This window comes from Furipterus horrens, unplaced genomic scaffold (assembly GCF_987537825.1).
Source record: "Furipterus horrens unplaced genomic scaffold, mFurHor1.1.pri manual_scaffold_9, whole genome shotgun sequence".
NCBI lineage: Eukaryota > Metazoa > Chordata > Mammalia > Chiroptera > Furipteridae > Furipterus > Furipterus horrens.
The window spans coordinates 74792744-74816583 of record NW_028327179.1 but is presented as its reverse complement, the minus strand read 5'-3'; the positions used below and the strand labels follow the sequence as shown (position 1 = coordinate 74816583).

Below are 23840 nucleotides of genomic sequence, written 5' to 3'. Positions count from 1 at the left end.
AAAATATTCCAAGCAAATGGACCTGAAAAAAAAGCTGGGGTAGCAGTCCTTATATCAGACAAAACGGATTTCAAAGCAAGGGCAATAAAAAGAGACAAAGAAGGACATTTCATAATACTTAAAGGAACGATTCATCAAGAAGATATAACACTGATAAACATATATGCACCCAACATAGGAGCACCCAAATACATAAAGTAAATACTAGAAGACCACAAGAAGGATATTAACAACAACACACTCATAGTAGGGAACTTCAACACTCCATTATCAACAATAGACAGATCATCCAAGCAAAGAAACACCAAGGATATACAGGCATTGAACAACACACTAAACCACATGGACTTAACTGATATATATAGAACTTTTCACCCCAAAGAAGCAAAATATACATTCTTTTCAAAGGCACATGGGACATTTTCAAAGATAGACCACATAACAGGACACAAAACAAGCCTCAACAAATTCAAGAAAATTGAAATCATATCAAGCATCTTTTCAGACCACAATGCCTTGAAACTAAAAATCAACCTCAGGGAAAAAAATCAAAGACACCCAAACTCATGGAGAATGAATAACACTCTCTTAAATAACGAATGGGTTAACAATGACATCAAAGAGGAAATCAAGAAATTTCTAGAAACTAATGACAATGAACACACAACAGCTCAAAACCTATGGGACACAGCAAAAGCAGTCCTAAGAGGGAAGTTCATAGCAATACAGGCATATCTGAAAAGACTAGAAGAATCTCAAATAAAAAACCTAAAAATAAAGCTACAAGAACTAGAACAGCAACAACAAACAAAGCATAGGGCAAAAAGAAGAAAGGAAATCATCAAGATCAAAGCAGAATTAAACGACATAGAAACTAAACTAACAATCCAAAAAATCAACAAAACTAGGAGCTGGTTCTTTGAAAAAATAAACAAAATTGACAAGCCTCTAGCCAGGCTCATTAAAGAAAAAAAGAAAGAAGACCCAAATAAACAAAATCAGAAATGAAAGAGGAGAAATCACGACTGATACCTCAGAAATACAAACAATTATAAGAAATTACTACAAACAACTCTATGGCAAGAAATTTGACAACCTAGTAGAAATGGACAGATTTCTAGAAACATATAACCTTCCAAAACTGAATCAAGAAGAAGTAGAAAGTCTCAACAGACCAATAACAAAGAAGGAAATTGAAACAGTAATCCAAAATCTCCCTGCACACAAAAGCCCTGGACCGGATGACTTCACAGGCGAATTTTACAAAACATTTAGGGAAGAACTAACTCCTACCCTCCTCAAACTATTCCAAAAAGTCCAAGAAGAGGGAAAAATCCCAAACTCTTTCTATGAAGCCTGTATTACCCTAATCCCAAAACCAGGTCAAGACACAGCATAGAAAGAAAACTACAGGCCAATATCACTGATGAACATAGATGCTAAAATCGTCAATAAAATTTTGGCAAACAGGATCCAGCAATACATCAAAAAGATCATACACCATGATCAAGTGGGATTCATCCCAGGGATGCAAGGATGGTTTAATATTCGCAAATCATAAATATAATACATCACCTAAACAAAATGAAAGACAAAAATCACATGATCATATCTATAGATGCAGAAAAAGCATTTGATAAAGTACAACACCCATTTATGTTGAAAACACTCAGCAAAATGGGAATAGACGGAGCATACCTTAACATCATTAAGGCTATATATGAGAAGCCTGAAGCCAACATCATACTCAATGGACAAAAACTGAAAGCATTCCCCCTGAAATCAGGAACTAGACAAGGCTGTCCACTCTCCCCACTTCTATTCAACATAGTTTTGGAAGTCCTAGCCACAGCAATCAGACAAGACAAAGAAATAAAAGGTATCCAAATTGGGAAAGAAGAAGTAAAACTATCACTATTTGCAGATGACATGATAGTATACCTAGAAAACCCTATAAAATCCACTAAAAGACTACTCGATATAATAAGTGAATTTGGCAAAATAGCAGGGTACAAAATAAATATACAGAAATCTAAGGCATTTCTGTACACCAACAATAAAATATCAGAGACAGAGGCAAAAAAGAAAATACCCTTTACTATAGCAACAAGAAAAATAAAGTACCTAGGAATAAACTTAACCAAAGAGATAAAAGACCTGTACACTGAAAATTATGCAACATTAAAGAAAGAAATTAAGGAGGATACAAATAAATGGAGGCAAATACCATGTTCTTGGATGGGAAGAATCAACATCATCAAAATGGTCATACTACCCAAAGCAATTTATAAATTCAATGCAATCCCTATTAAAATACCAATGACATATTTCTCAGACCTAGAAAAAATCCTCCAAAAACTCATATGGAACCAAAAAAGACCCCGAATTGCAAAAGCAATCTTGAGACAGAAGAACACAGCAGGAGGAATCACGATACCAGACATCAAACAATACTACAAAGCCACTGTGATCAATACAGTCTGGTACTGGCATAAGAACAGACATATAGATCAGTGGAACAGAATTGAAAGCCCAGAAATAAACCCAGGTCTCTATGGTCAACTAATTTTTGATAAAGGAGGAAGGAACATAAAATGGAACGAGAAGAGCCTCTTTAACAAACGGTGCTGGGAGAACTGGACAGGGACGTGCAAAAAAATGAAACTAGACCACCAACTTACACCACACACGAGAATAAACTCAAGATGGATTAAAGACTTAAATGTGAGCCATGATACCATAAAAGTCCTAGAGGAAAACATAGGCAGGAAAATTTCAGATATCACACGTAACAATATCTTCATGGATACATCTCCTAAGGCAAGAGAAATAAAGGAAAAAATAAACAAATGGGACTACATCAAACTAAAGAGTTTCTGCTCAGCAAAAGAAAACATCAGCAAGATGAAAAGGAAACCAACCATATGGGAAAATATATTTGCCAATGATATCACAAACAGGGGACTGATCTCCAAAATATATAAAGAGCTTATATGACTCAACATCAAGAAAACAAACAACCTAATTAAAAAATGGGCAAAGGACCTACAAACACTTCTCCAAGGAGGATATACAGGGGGTCCATAGGCACATGAAAAAATGCTCAACATCATTGGCCATCAGAGAGATGCAAATAAAAACCACAATGAGATACCACTTTACACCTGTCAGAATGGCCATCATCAACAAATCAACAAACAACAAGTGCTGGCGTGGATGTGCAGAAACAGGAACCCTACTGCACTGTTGGTGGGAATGCAGACTGGTGCAGCCACTATGGAAAACAGTATGGAATTACCTCAAAAAACTAAAAATGGAACTGCCATTTGAACCAGTGATTCCACTGCTAGGATTATACCCGAAAAATCCTAAAACCCTAATTCGAAAAAACTTATGCACCCCTATGTTCATAGCAGCCCTGTTTACAATAGCTAAGTGCTGGAAACAGCCTAAGTGCCCATCTGTAGATGAGTAGATCAAAAAACTGTGGTACATCTACACAATGGAATACTATGTAGCAGAAAGAAAGAAGGAACTCCTGCCATTTGCGACAACATGGATGGAACTAGAGAATTATGCTTAGTGAAATAAGCCAGGCAAAGAAAGCAAAATACCATATGATATCACCCAATACAGGAAACTAAAGAGCAACACAAACAAACGAACTAAATAGGCAAAGACTAGAATAATAGTCAGTAGGGGGGAGGGGGGAGGGAGAGAAGGGGGATAAGTAAGGGAAGGGTCTAGTCAAGGACCGTATATGAATGACTCATGGACATGGACAACGGGGAGGGATATAATTGTGGGAGAAGGGATGGGCTGGGAGGGGGGAGCAATGGGGGAAAAATGGGACAACTGTAATTGAATAACCAAAAAATAAAATTAAAAAAAAGAATAATAAAGAATATTGGAGGCTTATTATAATATTTTCTTTCTGACTTTCAAGCATTTTAAGTCATTTTAATTGTCCACAGAGATTCCCTATTATCAGAATGTCTTTATGAGTATATTATGAGGATATTAGAAATTAAATGAAACCATCTTATGAAAACTTTTATTTATGAAAAGTCAGTTTTAACATAACCATTTCTGTAAAAATTCATTTAATTGACAAAAAGATAAAAGATTTTGTAGAAATTATGCTGTTAAAAAAGCCAGATACAGAAAACTACATATTGCATGATTTTATTTAAATAAAGTGAACCGAAAAAATAAAATTACAGAGCTAGAAAGCATGAGTACTTTCCTGTAAGTGGGAATGGAAGCCTGAATAGAATGCAAATGGGCATGAGGGAGCTTTTTGAAGTGGTATGTTTTAAAACTTAATTATGATTGTAGAGGCACAAGTGAATAAATTTACAAAAAATCACCTAAATTACGATAGAAGAATTTTATGCTACATACATTATATTGTAATAAAACTTTTCAAAAAGATTCTGCAGAAAATAATATGACAATGAGATTCTTAGGGAATGTGCATTCCCTCAAGATCTCATGAAATACTAGTAGGGTTGTGTTAGTGTCCCCCCAAAATCACATGTTGAGTCCCTAATCCTCATTGTGATAGTATTTGGAGGTGGGGTCTTTGGGGGTAATTGTGTTTGTATGAGGTCATGGGTGTGAATCCCCCATGACAGGACTGGTGTCCTGAGAAGGGATAAAAAGACACTAGATCTGTCTGTGGAACATGTGAGGACACAGCAAGGCAGCAGCTATCTGAAAAACCAGGGAGAGCGCCCTCATCGAGAACCTGCAGGTGCTGGACCCTGATCTCAGACTTCTAGCCCGCAGAACGGTAAGAAATAAATATTTGTTATTTAAGCCATCTAGTCTATGATATTTTTACTATAGCAGTCAAACTGAGAAGTGGGATACATGAAAATGTGGAAGTGGCTTTGGAACTAGATAATGGGTATAGGCTGGAAGAACTGAGGGGCATGCTAAAAAAAGCCAGTATTGCAACAATAGGACTTTCAAAGGTAATTCTGGTGAAGGATCAGAAAGAAAAGGAAAGCTATAAACCTCTCCATTTTCTTAGAGAAAACGTAAGTAATCATGTACAGAATGTTGATGAAAGTATGAACAGTAAAAGTGATTTTGATGAGGTTTCTCTTAGAAAGGAGAAACGTGTTACTGAAAATGGGAAGAAAAGCAATACATCCTTGTTATCAAGTGGCAAAAAGCCTAGCTGAATTTTGTTTGTGTTCTAGTGTTTTGTGACAGGCTGCACTTGCCAGCATCAAATTGAAGATTTAACTGAGGAAATTTCTAAGTTAAATGTTGAAGGAGTGGCTTGATTCTTCCTGAATGCTTACAGTAAAATGCAAGAAGAAATGATTAAAGACAGAATTGTTCAGCAAAAAGAAATCAGACTGTGAAGATTTTGAAAACTCTTAGCTGTCCACATTACAAAAAACTAGAGTGTGTGTTCTGAAGAGAACACTTAGGGTAAGGCAAAGCAACCCTTGATAAGGAGATTAGTATGGGCATGAACCACAGATATAATCAACCACCCCAGTGGAAGAGAAGAAAATAGAAACAAGAAGAAATGAAAAAAGGTTGTCAAACCACTTAGAACCTACAGGACTGGACCACAGATTCAGCTGTGAACACACTCTATCCTTCAAGTCAAGGGAGGTATGACCCTGGTGATTCAGACACCATCAAGGCTGCCACTCTCAGCACAAGCCCAGAGTACACAGAGTAGGGTGAGGGTTAGGGCCGTCTCCACCTCAGTTGGAAAGGGAAGGACCTCTGCCCAATAGAGCCCTGTGTTTGGGGATACCACCTTGGTTTCAACAAGCGAGATGACAGCTACCCAGAACTGCAGGGGCACAACTCTCATCTGGCAAAGCCATCAGGGCAACAGTCCACCCAACAGAGCCACAGAAGTGAGAAAACCATTTTAGTGAGTCTGGAAGGCAAAGCATGAAGCCAAAGAGAATCATTCTTGGGTTCTGGTCAAGGCGGCAGTGAAGGTAAATGCAGTATTCACATCTTCCCACAACCACATCAAAATTACAACTAAATTACAAAATAACCATCATTCAGAATCCTTTGAAATTTAGTTGAATGGAAGTTCTACAACTAAGTATATAAATAAGAAACCAGTTCAAGACTGGTAGGAGGAGCAGAGATGAAGAACAGGCTGGTCCCACGAGTGGCAGATAAAAATTGGGAGGGATATTTCAGCTGCAGAAGTCCCCCTGAGAAGTGAGTGGTCCAAGCTTCCCACCTTGTCTCTCAGCCTTGGGTTACAATGCCAGGGAGAGAAGTCCCCATTACTTCTGGCTGTAAAAACCAGCAGGATCTGTGTCCGAGTGAATCAAGAGAGGGGTGGGGATGCTGCTGGAGTCCCAGGAAGTTTCTCTTAAATGGCTCATTCACAGGCACAAACTTGGACTCACTCCTTCTGAGCTCCAGCATGGGGGCAGCAGATTGAAAGACATCAGAGACATACAGGGGGGGAATGAATTGTCTGGCTTTAGGGCAAGAGCTGGAGGTGCAGCTTCCTCCTAGATGGAAGTGCTGGCAGAGGTAATTGTTCCTTTAATGAGCAGTTCCCCCACAAGTTAGCAGCTGGGTGCCATATCTGAGTCTCCATCAACCTTGGCCGTACTTTTCACCCCACCCTGGTGATTCCTTGAGACCATTCCAACCAACTTGCTGGCCCACCAAAGCTGTTTTCAGCAGCTTTTCCACATGAATGGCTTGGTGTTGGCTCCTGCTTCACACTTTCTTAAATCTCTCCATGTGCTCTGTCCACACCTATTGCTAGGCGACGCCAGGCCTGGCACTAGTGGAACTTGGCCTTGGTTTGCTTGCTTGGGCATTTCCAAGCCCAGCACAGATAGTAGCCATCTGCAGATCACTTTCTAGCTTATGCTAGGAGGCCCGAAGCAGAAAACAGGTAACTGTTGATTCTAGTTTGCACCTTCCAGGAGGCCCCAGAGCCAGTGCACTCACTGGACAGCCTCAGATAATGTCAAAGCACCACCAAATACCTCCACAAGCAACATGCTCAAGGGGAAGACTCAGCGGACATTAGAGCCCCATTGAAGTTAAGTCCTGCTCCTTGGGGTGTGCCCCTGCACAACTGATCCTCCATAGTGGTCAAAGCCAGTCTTTGCAGCCAATCAGTCTGGGGGTAGATCCCTCCATTGACATGCCAACAGCAATCAAGGCTCAATGATAACAGGAGGGTGTACACAGGCCCATGCAAGGATTGGGGGAGGGCGCACCTGGAGTGCCCAGTTCAGGTGAACAGTGAGGCTGTGTCAATGGACCCTACAGGACACCTATTATATTAGGCCACTCTGTCAAGCCTGGGAGATGTTCCAGCTCTACCTAATACATAGGAACAAAAAAGGGAGGCTGACATAATGAGGAGACAAAGAAACATGGTCCAAATGAAAGAACAGAACAAAACTTCAAAAAAGGAACTAAACAAAATTCAACAGTATAACAAAGGACATGGAAACCATGAAAACAAACCAGTCAGAAATGAAAGATATACTAACTGAAATAAAGAATAAACTACAAGGAATCAACAATTAAAGAAGATGAAGCCAAGAGTCAAATCAGCAATTTGGAATATAAGGTAGCAAAAACCACCCTATCAGAATAGCAAAAAGAAAAAAATTTTTTAAAAATGAGAATAGCTTAAGAAACCTCTGGCACAATTTCAAGTGTACAAATATTTGAATCATAGGGATATGAGAAGGAGTACAGATAAAGCAAGACATTGAAAACCTGTTTGAAAAAATGGCAGAAAACTTCCCTAATCTGGAGACATACAAGTCCAGGAAGTACAGATAGTCCCAAACCAGATGAACCAAAAGAGGCCTACACATAATTAAAATGTCAAAGGTTAAAGACAGGGAGATCTTAAAAAAAGCAATACAAAAGCAGATAATTACCTATAAAGGAGCTCCCATAAGACTGTTGGCTGATTTCTCAAAAGAAACTTTGTAGGCCAGAAGGGAGTGGCAAAAATTTTTCAAAGTGATGAAAAGCAAGGACCTATAACCAAGATTACTCAACCCAGCAAACCTATCATTTAGAATGAAAGGACAGATAAAGAGGTCCCCTGACAAGAAAAAGCTAAAGGAGTTCATTACTACCAAAACCAGTATTATATGAAATGTTAAAAGGTCTTCTTTAAGAAGGGGAAAAAAGGACCAAAATGAAAAAAAATGAATAAAATGGCAATAAATAAAAATGAACAATTGACTCTAAAAAACAAAATAGACAAACAAGTAGAACAGAAACAAACTCATAGGTTCAGAGAATATTTTGACTGTTACCAGATGGAAGTAAGGTTGGAAGAACAGGTGAAAAAGTAGAAGGGATTAAGAAGTACAAATTGGTCATTACAAAATAGTCACAGGGATGTAAAGTACAGTATAGGTAATACAGTCAATAATCTAATAACTATGTATGGTGTCAGGTGGGTTCCAGATTTATTGGGATGATCATTTAGTAAGTTATATAATGTCTAATCACTGGGGTTTATACCTGAAGCTAATATAATACTGTATGTCAACTTTAATTGAAAAATATAAAATGATTTTTTAAAAAGAGAATTATTCTTGAACCAAAATAATCTTTAAAAAGGAGAACATAGTTGGTAAACTCAAACTCCTGATTTTAAAAATGGTAATCAAGATAATGTGATATTGGCATAAAGATATATTTATATGTATCAATGGAATAGAACTGAGAGTCCAGAAATAAACACAAGTATCTATGATTTCAAAAGGGTATCAAGAACATTTAATGGGGAAGGAAGAATTTCTTCAATAAATGATGTTGGACAACTCGGTTGTCACACACAGAAGAAAAAGGTGGACCCTTACATCAGATCATATACAAACATAAGGATACACCCTTGTGACCTTGGATTTGGCACTGGATTTTTAGATATGATACAAAAGCACAAATAACACAGAAAATCATAAACTGGACTTCATCAAAATTTTAAAACTTTGTACTTCAAAAAATGTATGAAGAAAGTGAAAAGACCTTCTATATGAAATAAAACATTTGAAAACATTATGCCAATCACAAAAGTCATATTATATGACTCCATTTTTGTGAAAATTCCAGAATAGGCAGATCTATAGAGAAAAAAAGTCAATTAACAGTTGCTTAAGGCTGGGGCTTTTTGAGGTTGATAAGTAAAGGATACAGAATTCTTTTTTTTATTTTTTAAAAGATTTCATTTATTTATTTTTAGAGGGGAAATGAGGGAGAAAGAGAGGGAGATAAGTATCAGTGTGTGGTTGCCTCTAGCATACCCGAGAATTCTCTGTAAGCAGAAAATACGTTCTAAAATTGACTACGGTTACTAAACTTTGTGAATGACTAATATATACTACAATACTTAAATAACTGATTAAAAGTTTTTATTGTTATGCTATTACAGTTATCCCAAACCTTCCCCCTTTGCCCTTCTCCAACCAGCCCACTTCCTACTCCCACAGTCAATCCCCACACTATTGTCCATGTCCATGGGTCATTCATATGTGTCCTTTGACTAGTCTCTTCCCTGTCTTTCCACCATTATTCCCTCTCTCTGCTCGTCTGGTTGCTGTAAGACTGAAATAGCTGATTTTCAAAACAAACACACACCAAACCTCTCCCCTTACTCCCTATGTCCTTCCCTCTCTCACAGCCTCCTTTTGAGATGTTTTAACCTCTTCAAAGAGCTGTTTATCCTCATTATTTTCCCTTTATTGTCACATTGTAAATCAACTCTATATGGCTGTAGGAGTAAATACTACACTCTTAAATATTTACTATGACTGAATCATAAAAATAAGTTCAGGCAGTTGAGTTAATAAATTCTGAATGCCTGCAACTAGACATTAGTGTTACAGAAACAGGGGAGTCCAAAAACAAACCCCAGAGTTTGCGGTTGGGAGATAGGGAACAGGAAGCAGTTTTCAGGATGCCTGTGCATGCCTGGAGCTAGTGGCTGGAAACTTTGTTGCACAAAGATCCCTTTTGAAACTTCCAAGGCTCAGGAAGATGGGAGGGGTCTTTGACTGTGGGATGGTATGGAAGGAGCCTACAGAGCCTGCGTAGGGTTCTGTGAATGGTCAGAACAGCTTGCAACACCCACTGTGTCAGAGGATGCAGTCAGGGATATATAAGCAGCTACGGACATTTTAGTGGGTGCGCTCCCTCCAGGTGGCTTGGAGGAGTGGGTCTCTCCGGGCTGCTTTAAGGGACGCCTCCAGGCTGCTTTAAAAAGAGGCTCTCGCCATGCAGTTTTGAGAAGGAGAGGAGATCCACGCGGTTTGCAGGAAGAAGGCAGTTTACAAGGAGGCTGAGAGTCCAGGCGGTTCTGCATTGAGAGCTGGAGGGCACCAGAGCAGAGAAAGGACCTCTCCAATCAGAATTGAGTGATTGGCAGCTACTGGTAAAGCTGAACTGTGCCTAGGAAATAGGGAAACGGTGTTTCTGACTTTCCTATGACTGGCCAGGTCTGGGAGGAGGAGGCAGAACTATGTGCAAATAAACAATTCTTTTTCTTTTCACCAAACTCTCGTATTGAGAGTTATAATTCTGGCGGCGGGCAATCGGGCCCCTAACTAAACAGCCCATGGGTTCTGTTTCAATTGGAGCAGCCCAGGAGTTCTGTTACACTAAGATATAAGATCAAACAGGACAAGATCCCTCTTCTCAAGTGAAAACACGATACAAAATAAACAGATGACATATGCATTTATCTAAACATTAAAAACTTCTGAGCCAGAGAAATACCTGCTTCCCATTGGGTTAACTGAAGGGAAGGGTTGTTCTCAGGAAGTGAGGTTTAGTTAAAATTCTCAACGCAAGGATCCAGCCAGACAAAAATAAAGAAAAGACAGCTGCAGGCAGAGGGAAAAACAGGTGGAACGATGAAAATAAGTTGATACATTTGAGCAACTTTATAAAGTCCAGGGTGGCTGAATAGTAATAGTGGACCCAGGGAAGAAAGGCACAAGGCCAGGTAGGTCGCAGAGGTAATGAGACTGGGCAGGGGCAGACTTGTAGGGGTGTATAAGGTAGGGTGAAAAGTTACAGCTTGCTTCTTCTCAGTCCCTTAATACTCTGTGCCCTTAATACTCTGTGCACATCTCTCCTCTTACACTTAAACCTCTGAATCCACCCCTTAGACTGTGTCTGCCCTAAAGAAGATGAGTTTATTGTTCATCTCCAGTGCCCACCCAGGACCTCAGCACAGGTTTTCTGAACAAACAGACCTCACTCATATATCAATGCTGTGATATGGTAAAAATTCTAAATTCTGTAAGTCCTGCAAGAGATTTTGTATAAAGTTTAAATGGAACAAAGAAAAGTTCTGTCTAAAGAGAGTACAAAGGAAGGCCAGGCAAGTTTTACTTGAATTCCTTAGGCCAGCCTGGTTATTTCTACCAGAGACTAAAGTTTCCCAAATTTAAATCAACTAAAGTGAATATCTTCTAAGCTTAATCAAATCCATTTCCAGAAGTTGAAACATAAAACTGCAAGCAAAGAACACCTTTTTCATCTCTGATTACTGCACAGGAATAATTACGGGTTCTCGAACTCAAGCCTACTCCTAAAGTATTCAAGTCATTGTGCAGAATCATGATATTTCCCTCAATTCTACCATGGAGCTATAACATATAGAAACAGAAATGCTATTAGGTTACAATTCTAATAACTGAAAAAGGATCTAGCATTATCTTTTAAATAACATATAATAATAACACATGCTATCCTTATAAATGACTTACATTTTACTGCATACTAATTAGCTTCACATTTGCATGTTGCATTTTCTGTTTGTATTACATGGGATTCTGCCACAATTCTAATTGTAATATTATTATCTGGAAAGGCACAAATTGATTCTAACAAAGTTGAGACAAAGCTAGCCAAGTACCATTTCAGACTGTCAAACCATACAACTGCAAATAAATAAAGAACGCTTCTTTGGAAAGAAAAGTAAAAAACATGTTTTTCAGCTGGCTTACTGTGGTCTTGAGGCTTCTGCCTGGTCTGTCTGCAGTTTTTCTCCTCCTTCCACTTCCATTGTGCAGTAAACAATTCGATTGGGAGCAACTGACTTCAAACCTTGCACTTCCATTATCACAATCTAAAGATAAGAAAAATTTTAAATGGTATGTCAAGTTGACAACTTTTAGCTATAGAAAGAGCAGCATAAACTACAACTGAATAGATCAACTGAAAAAATTATCTGGTAACATTAATGGAATTTTATTTTCCTAAGAATCCACATCTATTCATGTTAGGGATAATAAAAAAACATTCTGAGCAAGCCTGGTATCCGAACAAATAGCTTCTGACAGCAATTAAAGTAAGGTTAAAGTCTCTAAACACAACCCCTAGGGAATTGAGATTTAAACTCAGATTCTTAAAAAATTATGGCAACTCTTAACGAAGTAAAGCAAAATTACAAATGAAAATGCAGTGCATTTGATGAAAAGAGTGCACATTGAGTTTCACATAAAGTGTTATAATATTTATTAGTGGCAAATATTGTCACCATCAGACCAATTCACTGATATCCATATGTGACAGCATCAGAAATTTTCTGTAGTCACTTAGATTAGATGACTATTTATAAACAAAATTTCTGAAGAAAATTAAACTATTTAATTTTAATTATAAAAATAATTTATAGAAGTATTTATAAAATAATTTTCTTTATGGCTATTTCAGATAACTCAGTTGGTTAGAGCATTATTCCGATACCAACAAGGTTGCAGGTTTGATTCTCAGTCGGGGCACATATAGCTCTTTTATAACTCCTACTCTCCCTTCACCCTGTTCCACATAAAACTTCAAACACATCTGCTCATTTTGTTTTCCACTAGGTAAAACACTCATTAGAGGCTGTTGTACATTTTAAAAATCACAAACTTACAGTAACCTATCACTCATGGACCCTTCTTTTTCCATCACCATTTATCCCCCCAAACCCTCTTCCACCTCCACCCACCAACCTCTCCAAGCCCCCCCCATAATCACACTGTTGTCTGTGCCCACACTACCTAGTATTAAACTATACTACAAGACCATAGTAATCAAAACTCCACGGTATTGGCATAAAAACGGACACAGAAATCAATGGAACAGAGTAGAAAACTCAGAAATAAACTTAAGCCTTTATGGTAAATTAGTATTTAATAAAGGAGTCAAGAACATACAATGGGGTGAAGATAGTGTATTCAATAAATAATGCTGCAAACACTGGACAGATATGAGCATAAAAAAAAAAAAAAGAAAAGAATCTAGACCACCTTTCTATACCACAAACAAGCAAAAATACATAAATACATTAAAGACTTAAAAGTTAAATTTGAAACCACAAAATTCTTAGAAGAAAATAAGCAGTAAAATATTGGGCATTTCTCATAGCAATATCTTTTCTGATATATCTCCTCAGGCAAAGAAACCAAAAGAAAAAATAAACAAATGGGACTACATTAACCTAAAAAGTTTTTGCACATCAAAGGAAACCATCAACAAAATGAAAAGACAACCCACTGAGTGGGAGAACATACCTACTGACATCTGATAAGGGGTTAATATCCCAAGTTTATAAAGAACTTTAAAAACTCAGCACACACACACACACACACACAAATAACAAATAATCCAATTAAAAAATAGGCAAAGGTCTTGAATAGACAATTCTTTAAAGAAGGCATAGAAATGGCCAGTGGACATATGAAAAGATGCTCACAGTCACTAATCATCAGAGAAATGCAAATTAAAACCACAATGAGATACCACCTCACACCTGTCAGAATGGCTATCATCAATAAATCAACAAACAACAAGTGTTGGCAAGGATGTGGAGAAAGGGAATTCTCATGCACTGTGGGTGGGAATGCAGACTGGTGCAGTCACTATGGAAAGCAGTATGAAGTTACCTCAAAAAATTAAAAATGTAACTGCCTTATGACCCACTTCTGGGAATTTATTTGAAGAAATCCGAAACACTAATTTGAAAGAATATATGTACCCCTATGTTCATTGCAGCACTATTTACAATAGCCAAGATTTAGAAGCATCCCAAGTGTCCATTAGTAGATGAATGGATAAAACAGCTATGGTACATTTACACAACGTAATACTATTTGGCAGTAAAATAAATTTTACCCATTGCAAGAACATGGATGGACCTGAAAATGTTAAGTGAAATAAGCCAGTCAGAAAAAACAAGTACCATATGATTTCACTCACATGTAGAATCTAATGAATAAGCTGAACTAACATGCAAAATAGACAGACTCATAGATAGAGAGCAGGCTGACAGCTCTAGGGGAAGGTCAGAAGGGGTAGAGGGATTGAGTAAAAAAGAAAAAAAGAATTTATGCCTTTTATGTTTTTACAAAAGGCTGCCAGTCTTAAAAGATTCTTGCTGGATGTACACATAAAATATGATTGTTTGCCATAGTTTTTTCACATCAAACTTGAATTATGAAGTTCCCTAAATTCTCAAATTTTAATGTATAAAATATATTCAATGACATTTTAATATATGCACATTCATTTCCAACTTACCTCATGTTGTATTTGTATAAACAAGATAAATAGCATTCATGCTATGTAGCTACCAAAATATCTACCAAAACATCATCTATATCATTTGCTGATCATTTAAAATATTATTAAAGTCATAACACTTTTCATAGAGCTGTGATATAAATCTTAAGACTAAGGTCTCAAAGAAACAAACTAAAAAATAACCTTTCCTTTCAGCTCTGGTATAACAAAAGTGTTATGTTTATAAATACAAATGCAAATTGCTTAGTTTTGTTTTTTTCATAAAAAATATATGGGAAACTGATCACCAAAAAATAAAGCTTAAATTAAAATCATTTTATTTCCTTAGTCCTTTTGTCATTTTTTTCACATTGAAATTCATAGCAACATATGAATAAAAATAAGGACTTAACTAAAAACAGACTAAGAGAATTAATGGAGAATTAACAGATATTGTCTTTCACAGCTGCTCTAATGCTCAAGGAAGTTGGGGTAAAGTACTAAATCTTGGTTAAGGAAAATAAACAAAAAAGTTATCTATTTTTAATAAATCAAATTCGCTGTTAGTAATATTGAAACTCATTAGAACTTTATACAAATAAAATAAGCAGAAGCTGAGACAAATTAAAAGCCACTTACATACATATCAACTTACCATGACTCCAAAGACTTCTTAATTCAATGATAAAAATTTTTGATGGTCACTTAAGATGTATGAAACAAGAGAAGAGTATACCACAAAAGTCCAGACATCGTGATTGCATTGGGTCATGTTTGGGAATAGAACAATTTGCCCTGTATCTCTTTCTGTGCTGTGTTTAATAGCCAAAGTGCGAGAGAGAAGAAAGCAAGCATCTGCTTGACACTATTTCTGTCACCTCTATTACAAGGTACCATAAATAAGACCTCCTAAAACATACAACTTGTGAAACTTCATTCTGCTCCTCAAAACAATACTCCCATCTGTGCCAGGGATTTTTCCTAAGAATTGCCACGGTCAAAAGATGTACTTTCTGTTATGAATCCACACACACAAATAAAACAATACAATTCCACAGATCTAATTGCCAAAAGGAAGAAAAAATAAAGCCAGTCTCAATCATTAATGGTACAGAGACCTGAGAAGTAATTCCATGAACCACCAAATTTACGTAACTTCAGGTAACTATTTCAAACCAATTCCCAGCAAAAATTGATAGTGGAACTACAGAAAATAAAACTGATCTGTTTCATCTTTTCTTCCCTGATCTCTTTGTGACCAATATGGATAAAATAGGTAAAGCTATCCTAGAAGCAAAAAGAAGGGAAGCATATACAAAATATGAAGCTAGAAAACATACTTCTCAAGAACGTATTGCCTGGGCATGCAGCTTGTGAGAAAACTAGGCTGGGCAGTATGGTGAACAGCAAATAATCTACCTGAAGATACAGGAGGGGGCAGGAGGTCTGCTAGTCTATTATCAATAAAAACACTCTGTGTGAAAGTCAACAATATTCATGTCACTGATCCAATTCCTCCTATCGTATAGGTGAACATTTGTTTTCCTAGCCTTACTTGAATATTTAATTTTAACATGCCACTGAATGGCTTACTGTTTTGTGGATCAGATTATCTCTTGATTTATTATTCTCTGAAGTCTTCATGAACAAAGAGACCTAAAGTAATCTTGCATGGCTAACTAATGCTTTTTGATATCATTAAAGTCCCTAATTCAATAAATATTTGTTAAGTAAACTGTGTGCTAAGATCTATTTTAGGTTCTTGCAATAAACAAAAGAGAAAGAAACACAAACGAAAAGACTTCACCTTCCTGCAACTTAGAATCTAAGTAGAAAAAGTCAGATAATAATAAAGATAACAAATAACTGAGTATGTCAGGTGATAAGAGCTGTGGCAACAATCAAGCTAGGTAAGGGAATAGGGTGTGGTGGGAGAAGGGAGGAATGGGTAGCAATTAAAAAAAATTTTTGAAGTTTTTCAAACCTGCACTTATTCCTTAGATTCACACTTCAGTTCTTAAACAAGACTCCTTTCTGCACTACACCACCTCCAAGCCTGACTGATGATATGTGAAACCCTTAAACTGGATTACTTGCTTGACTTTCACAGTTTCTTAGGCTAAATGTGAGGTCTGAGGAACAAGGCTTGGAGAATGGGCTGGGAAATTATTCAGTTTAGCTTGGCTGAGGTCACAGGCCCTGGGGTAGAGAAGTACCTACTCTACTCTCTCCAGAGTCCTACAGACTCTTCTGCTCTTCATGGGGGTTTCAGTTTATTACTGGACACGCACCTTCTACATAAAATACTGTTGAGCACCAGGGAATAGATCTATATTGTGCTATGGTAGAAAAATATCTGCCTCCAATGGACATAGCAATAAAGAATATCAAAACATTTTTATAAATATGCAAGCTTTTCATATCATGTAAAATGAAGTTTTAACCTGTATTCTCTTAAGACCATTTTATTGTTAACTGAACAGCCCTGTTTAACATACTGGCAATAAAGTTCAGAATATCAATTAACCATCATAATTTTGTTTACAAAAGAAAAAAATTCATTAGAAGCTAATTATTTACAAATATTTGAAATTTTTAAACAAAATGTTTTGAACTGTTTTCAGTTCTGACTGCTTATACAGTAATGGTAAATTTAATCATTACAAAAATAATTATTAATAAATTTAAATGTCAGACTCATAGAAAAAGTTATACTGTAATTAAATAATTTTGTTTCATACAAAAACCTTAAAAATGGGAGTGGAGAGCTGGCGTTTTACATTTTAGTCAACAGGAAACCTGAGGCAGGAACTAAAAGGAAATTCACATGTAAGATATTAGGTTTTTATTTTTCCAAAGTAAATATCCTTAAGTTAAAATGCTAATAGATTGAGAAGAAACCTAGTAGATAGGAAAGCCACTTGGCAAAGTCATAAGGTCCTGAGTCTAAAGAAAATCTCATATTGCTACTATGACACCAAATTTAACCTATTAACCAACAAAGGAATAAGTGGAGGAAAAATGCAACAAAGCAGGGATTTGCTTTTTCTGCTATAAACGAAGCAAGCCAAGTGCCGGAAGATTTCAACAATGAAATTTAAAACTATACCTCCTGAAACTCCAGGGTACTATTCTTTGTCACTCAGCAAACTCAAATAGCAGTACTGGGAACCAGCGGAAAGAGAAGGTAGCAATGTAAGGAAGGAGCTACAAAAGCTTTAATGTAACTTTTGAGGGAGCTATAAAATTTAAACTTAATATTGCAAGAATGTGTGTATATTATATATAAAACCACAGACATATATGTGGATTAGTCCATAGACAGAGATTAGCAAAAAAATGTAATCATGAAGACAGGTCACTATAATAACTATCAATATCTGGTTTCCAATGATTTGTGTGAAAGGGATGAAACTCTGAAATCTTGAAGAACACAATTTTAGAAGCATGACATTTATCTTGGTTCTTAACAATATTTATTGCATCTATAATGAAACTGAATGTTCTGAAAAGAAGAATTCTCTCCTTATCATCTATCTGCATCCAATATTGTGCAGTGCAGCTGGTTTATGTGATTTGATTCTAGAACATGATCTCATAGGGGAAGTAGAATTTTTTTTAAAGGACTAACTAAAAGCTTGAAAGGCGTTCCCAAATAACAGAGTATGCAGTTATATATTTCAATCCCATTTCCACCCAAGTGTGTTTTGGTGTTTCCTTCAACAATAAACTTACACCAGCCTAAGTTGACACAACGAAGACTTGCCTCAAAATTTTTATTATTTTATTATTTAATTCTAATACTGCTCTTATGTTTAAAGGACAGTTTACACTAATTTGCATTCACAAACTGATTGCCTTGCAAATGGAGAATAATTTAACTTCTTCAATTGTTTTAAATCTGAAAGGTTACCACGAAGGTCAGCAAAAATTACATGCAGCCTCATTTATGCTGTCAGAGCGGAGCATGGTAGACAGCCACTTACCTCTAAGGTGAATGACAGCACCACGTCAGACTTCGACAACTGAATCTCATTTTCATCTCCTATGTCCAGAAACGCAGAATTCTGTGAACGTTTTAGTTTTTGCAGTTTAAATTCTGGACCACCTTTTGAAACTGGAAGACTCTCCAAATTGGCCATTAGCAAATTCACTGAAGACCGCAACTCTTCTATATACATAGTCTCCATTTCTTTTGCTACAAATTTGGGGAATTTTCTTTCCTTGAAAATAATTTTTAAAATAATGTTACACAAGTCATATTTCCAGTTTATTATAAAACATATTTTGTATATATCGATGCTTATAATTTGTGACACTAAATATAATGCATTGACTTTTTAAAAGCCTCAGGCTCTGGCAATTTTTATTATATCTAAGGTACATTATATACCCTATTGAAGATCATTATGGTACAAAATGAATGACATTTATACATTTCCACATTAACTTTTATTTTTGAAAAGGTATTTGCTTAAGGGATAAACAAACTCTGAAAACACACATGTAAGAAATTTTAGTGTACAGATGAATCTTAATTACCCACTGTTAGTTTTGAAATGTTTGGGGTATCTGGCTTGTAAGAACAATGTTCATTATACACTGCTTTGCCTTTTAAAAAACAAATAGTTTAACAATATGTTTCTTCCTTTCCACAAATGTACAGTGTTCGGAGGGTGTGCTTTTTATAAGTAAGCATTCAGATGTAAAAAACCCATAATATTAAATAGCATTACAGTCATATTTCTAAAATTAGTTAATTTCCATGTTACACAAATGTGTCAAGATCCCTTCTGGCTATAAATTCGGAATTTTAGTAAAGGCTTAGAAATATTTAAGTTTAAAGCAAAAAGCCAATTTATGATAAAGGTTCAAAGTAAAAAAGTAGCAATATCAATTTTAAAGATTCTATTTTTTCTGAATTACAGGAGCATTGCCATTCAACCTTCTATTTCTGTGATTAGATTTCTGTTTCTTCCACTCAATTAATAGCACACTCCAAATATCGGTCTTTACATAGATACTGAGTCAGGTTGCCAAATTACTCTCAGAGAAGATTATACACACTTATATCCCCACAAACAGCAAATGAGGATTCCTCACATTCTTAGCTCTGTCTTTAATCTCTGACAACCTGGCATTTAGCTCTTCCCACTTAAAAGTAGAGGGTGAGGAGCTTTAGAGTATCAAAGTGCAATGCAACATAACAACTGCTGTGCAAAACTGGCTGGGGATGGGAACAAAGCAGCCATTTTTCAAATCATAGCCTGAAGCTCCAGAAAACCAATGCCTTCACTATTGTTTCCTCTGTTATCATTCAAAATGTAACTTAAGATCCGCATCTCTGTACTATTGGACCACATCCAGCACACGCTCATGAACCTGCAGCTAGTCTCTGACTCACCCGAACCAGTTTGTTCTCGGGATAGAAAGGACAACTGGCATCACTTCTCAAATCAGTCCCAGAGTCTCAGGCCACCTGTTCTGCTTCTCCCCCCATATAACCTTCACATATTTTCTTAAAATAATTTACATATAATCAATTTTAAAATTGCATATTTATTATCACAGAGTGATTAAATATCTATATTCATAATTAACACTCCCAAGGAAGATTAAGTATCTTTTTAACATTCCTCTATTGTTTTAAGCAACATGCCAAAATAGTAAGTTTGCATCCATAGGAAAAACACTTAAGTACTCATTTATAGAATACCTTGATTTCCTTTGGAAAAAAATAATGCTTTGGAATTATTTTTCTGTACATGCATGTCCAGAAAAAAAAGCAGAATAAGCCATAAAAACTGAATTTTACATTTGTGGACCAACTTTAAAAGCTGTCATAAAAAGAATCCAAAACTCAGAAATAAGACAAAAAGCTGAGGGGGCAGGTCCTTTCAATGTCAAATGGGGGCAAAGGCCATCCAAGGATCATCGGAGGAAATGTACTTAGTTCAACTTTTTTCTGTTTAATATTGATTAAAGGTCCCAGATAGTGAAGTTACATCTTACCTTATAGAATTTTCTCTGAAAAACATGCAAATAATCTCTCTGCTGAGTAAAATAATCCAATGGTTACAGTGTAAATCCTAGTTGGAAATTAATCATTTTTATATCTCTATGAATCTTATTTTAACTTTGCCCCAAAACACCCAGTTTTCAAATGCTCTTTGGACCAGTTTTAACATTTAACTAGTTTTCTCATTAATTATGCCTTAAATTAAATCTTTATTGTATGTTCATGTTATATTTGTATGAGTCATAATTGTGCCTTTTAAAGCAAAAGGCAAATATATCGCATGTGTGAAAGTTCAGATGTGCCAATTTTTCTTCAGAATTTTAAGGAAAGATAGCATTAGCGCATGAAAAAACTCTATTCTTATTTAGCTTTAATTAAAAGCACTTCATTCACTATTATTTCTCAATGAGGAGACGGGCAGTAGTAGGTGATATCATATGGTATTTTTCTTTCTTTGCCTGGCTTATTTCACTAAGCATAATTCTCTCTACCTCCATCAATGTTGTCACAAATGGTAGGAGTTCCTTCTTTCTTTCTGCTGCATAGTATTCCATTGTGTAAATGTACCACAGTTTTTGGATCCACTCATCTACAGATGGGCACTTAAGCTGTTTCCAGCACTTGGATATTGTAAACAGCACTTCTACAAACACAGGGGTGCATAAGCTCTTTCAAACTGGGGATCCAGGATTCTCTGGCTATAATCCTAGCAATGGAATCACTGGTTCGAAAGGCAGCTCCATTTTTAGTTTTTTGAGGGAATTCCATACTGTTTTCCATAGTGGCTGCACAAGTCTGCATTCCCACCAACAGTGCACTGGGGTTCCCATTTTTCCACATTTTCCCCAGCACTTATTTTACTTGATTTGTTGATGATGGCCATTCTGACTGGTGTAAAGTGGTATCTCACTGTGGTTTTTAATTGCATCTCTCTGATGGTTAGTGATGTTGAGCATTCTTTCGTGTGTCTATAGACCCTCTGTGTATCCTCCTTGGAGAAGTGTTTGTTCAGGTATTTTGTCTATTTTTTATTTGGGTGTCTGTCTCCTTGGTGTTGAGATGTGTAAGATCTTTATGTTTTGATATCAATACCTGGTCTGAGGTATCATTGGCAAATATGTTTTCCCATAAGGTTGGTTTCCTTTTCATCTTGCTGATGTTTTCTTTTGCTGAGCAGAAACTCTTTAGTTTGATGTAGTCCCATTCGTTTATTCTTTCCGTAATTTCCCTTGCCTTAGGAGATGTATTGGTGAAAATATTGCTACGTGAGATATCTAAAATTTTCTTGTCTATGTTTTCCTCTAGGACTTTTATGGTGTGAAGGCTTACATTTAAGTCTTTGATCCATCTTGAGTTTATTCTGGTGTGTGGTGTAAGTTGGTGGTTGTTTCAGTTTTTTGTATGTCCCTATCCAGTTCTCTCAGGACCATTTGTTGAAGAGGCTCTTTTCACTCCATTTTATGTTCCTTCCCCCTTTGTCAAATATTAGTTGACCATAGAGGCCTGGGTTTATTTCTGGGCTCTCTATTCTGTTCCATTGATCTATATGTGTATTCTTATGTCAGTACCAGACTGTTTTGATCACAGTGACTTTGTAGTATAGTTTGATGCCTGGTATTGTGATTCCTCCTGCTGTGTTCTTCTGTTTCAAGATTGCTTTGGCTATTCGAGGTCTTTCTGGTTCCATATACATTTTTGAAGTATTTGTTCTAGGTCTGTGAAATATGTTATTGGTATTTTAATAGGGATTGCACTGAATCTGTAAATTGCTTTGGGTAGTATGGACATTTTAATGATGTTGATTCTTCCCATCCATGAACATGGTATTTGCTTCCATTTATTTGTATCTTCCTTAATTTCTTTCTTCAGTGTTATGTAGTTTTCCAAGTAAAGGTATTTCATCTCTTTGTTAAGTTTATTTCTAGGTACTTTATTTTTCTTGTTGCTATAGTAAACAAGATTTTTTTTCTAGTTCTATCTGATATTTTATTGTTGGTGTACAGAAATGCCTTCAATTTCTGTATATTTACTTTGTACCCTGCTATTTTGCCAAAGTCACTTATTATATCGGGTAGCTTTTAGTGGAGTCTATAGGGTTCTCTATGTATACTATAATGTCATCTGCAAATAATGACAGTTGTACTTCCTCTTTCCCAATTTGAATGCCTTTTATTTCTTTTTCTTATCTGACTGCAGTGGCTAGAACTTCCAACACTATGTTGAATAGGAGTGGAGACAGTGGACATCCTTGTCTTTGTCCTGATCTCAGAGGGAATGCTTTCAGTTTTTGTCCATTGAGTATGATGTTGGCTTCATGTTTCTTGTATATGGCCTTTATTATGTTGAGGTATACTCCCTCTATTCCAATTTTGTTGAGAGTTTTCATCATAAATGGGTGTTGTACTTTATGAAATGCTTTTTCTGCATCTATTGATATGATCATGTGATTTTTGTCTTTCACTGTGTTTAGGTGGTGTATTATATTTATTGATTTGCGAATATTAAACCATTCTTGCATCCCTGTGATCAATCCCACTTGTTTGTGGTGTATGATCTTTTTAATGTGTGGCTGGATCCTCTTTGCCAATATTTTGTTGAGGACTTTAGCATCTATGTTTATCAGCGTTATTGGCCTGCAGTTTTCTTTGTTTGTTGGGTCTTGACCTGGTTTTGGAATTAGGGTAATATTGGCTTCATAGAAAGAGTTTGGGAGTCCTCCCTCTTCTTGGATTTTTTGGAATAGTTTGAAAAGGACAGGAGTTAGTTCTTCCCTAAGTGTTTTGTAAAATTTGCCTGTGAAGCCATCTGGTCCAGGGCTTTGTTTGCTGGGAGTTTTTTGATTACTGTTTCAATTTCACTCTTTGTTATTGGTCTGTTCAGGCTTCTATTCCTTCTTGATACAGGTTTTGAAGATTATATGTTTCTAGAAATTTGTCCATTTCATCTAGGTTGTCAAGTTTCTTGCCATACAGTTGTTTATAGTAGTTTCTTACAATCCTTTGTATTTCTGTGATATCAGTCATGATTCTTCCTCTTTCGCTTCTGATTTTATTTATTTGGGTTTTCTTTTTTTTCTTGATGAGCCTGGCTAAAGGCTTGTCGATTTTGTTTATTTTTTCAAAGAACCAGCTCCTACTTTTGTTGATCTTTTGAATTGTTTGTTTAGTCTCTATGTCATTTAATTCTGCTCTGGTCTTGATGATTTCCTTCCTTCTACTCACCCTGGGCTTTGTTTGTTGTTGTTGTTCTAGTTCTTATAGCTGTAGGCTTA

The 23840-nt window shown here is 36.4% G+C and overlaps 1 protein-coding gene across 10 annotated transcripts in view; it reads right to left on the bottom strand.

Moving 5' to 3' along the window:
• Nucleotides 1-23840, bottom strand: part of CADPS2 (calcium dependent secretion activator 2) — a 689394-nt gene that overhangs the window by 382527 nt on the left and 283027 nt on the right. For all 10 annotated transcript variants that reach the window (XM_090287420.1, XM_090287419.1, XM_090287416.1 and 7 more), the window contains exons 5-6: nt 18537-18773; nt 12009-12130 (exon numbers count right to left, since the gene is read on the bottom strand). In XM_090287420.1, coding sequence (XP_090143546.1) covers nt 12009-12130; nt 18537-18773 — 359 coding nt within the window. The remainder of the gene's footprint in view (nt 1-12008; nt 12131-18536; nt 18774-23840) is intronic.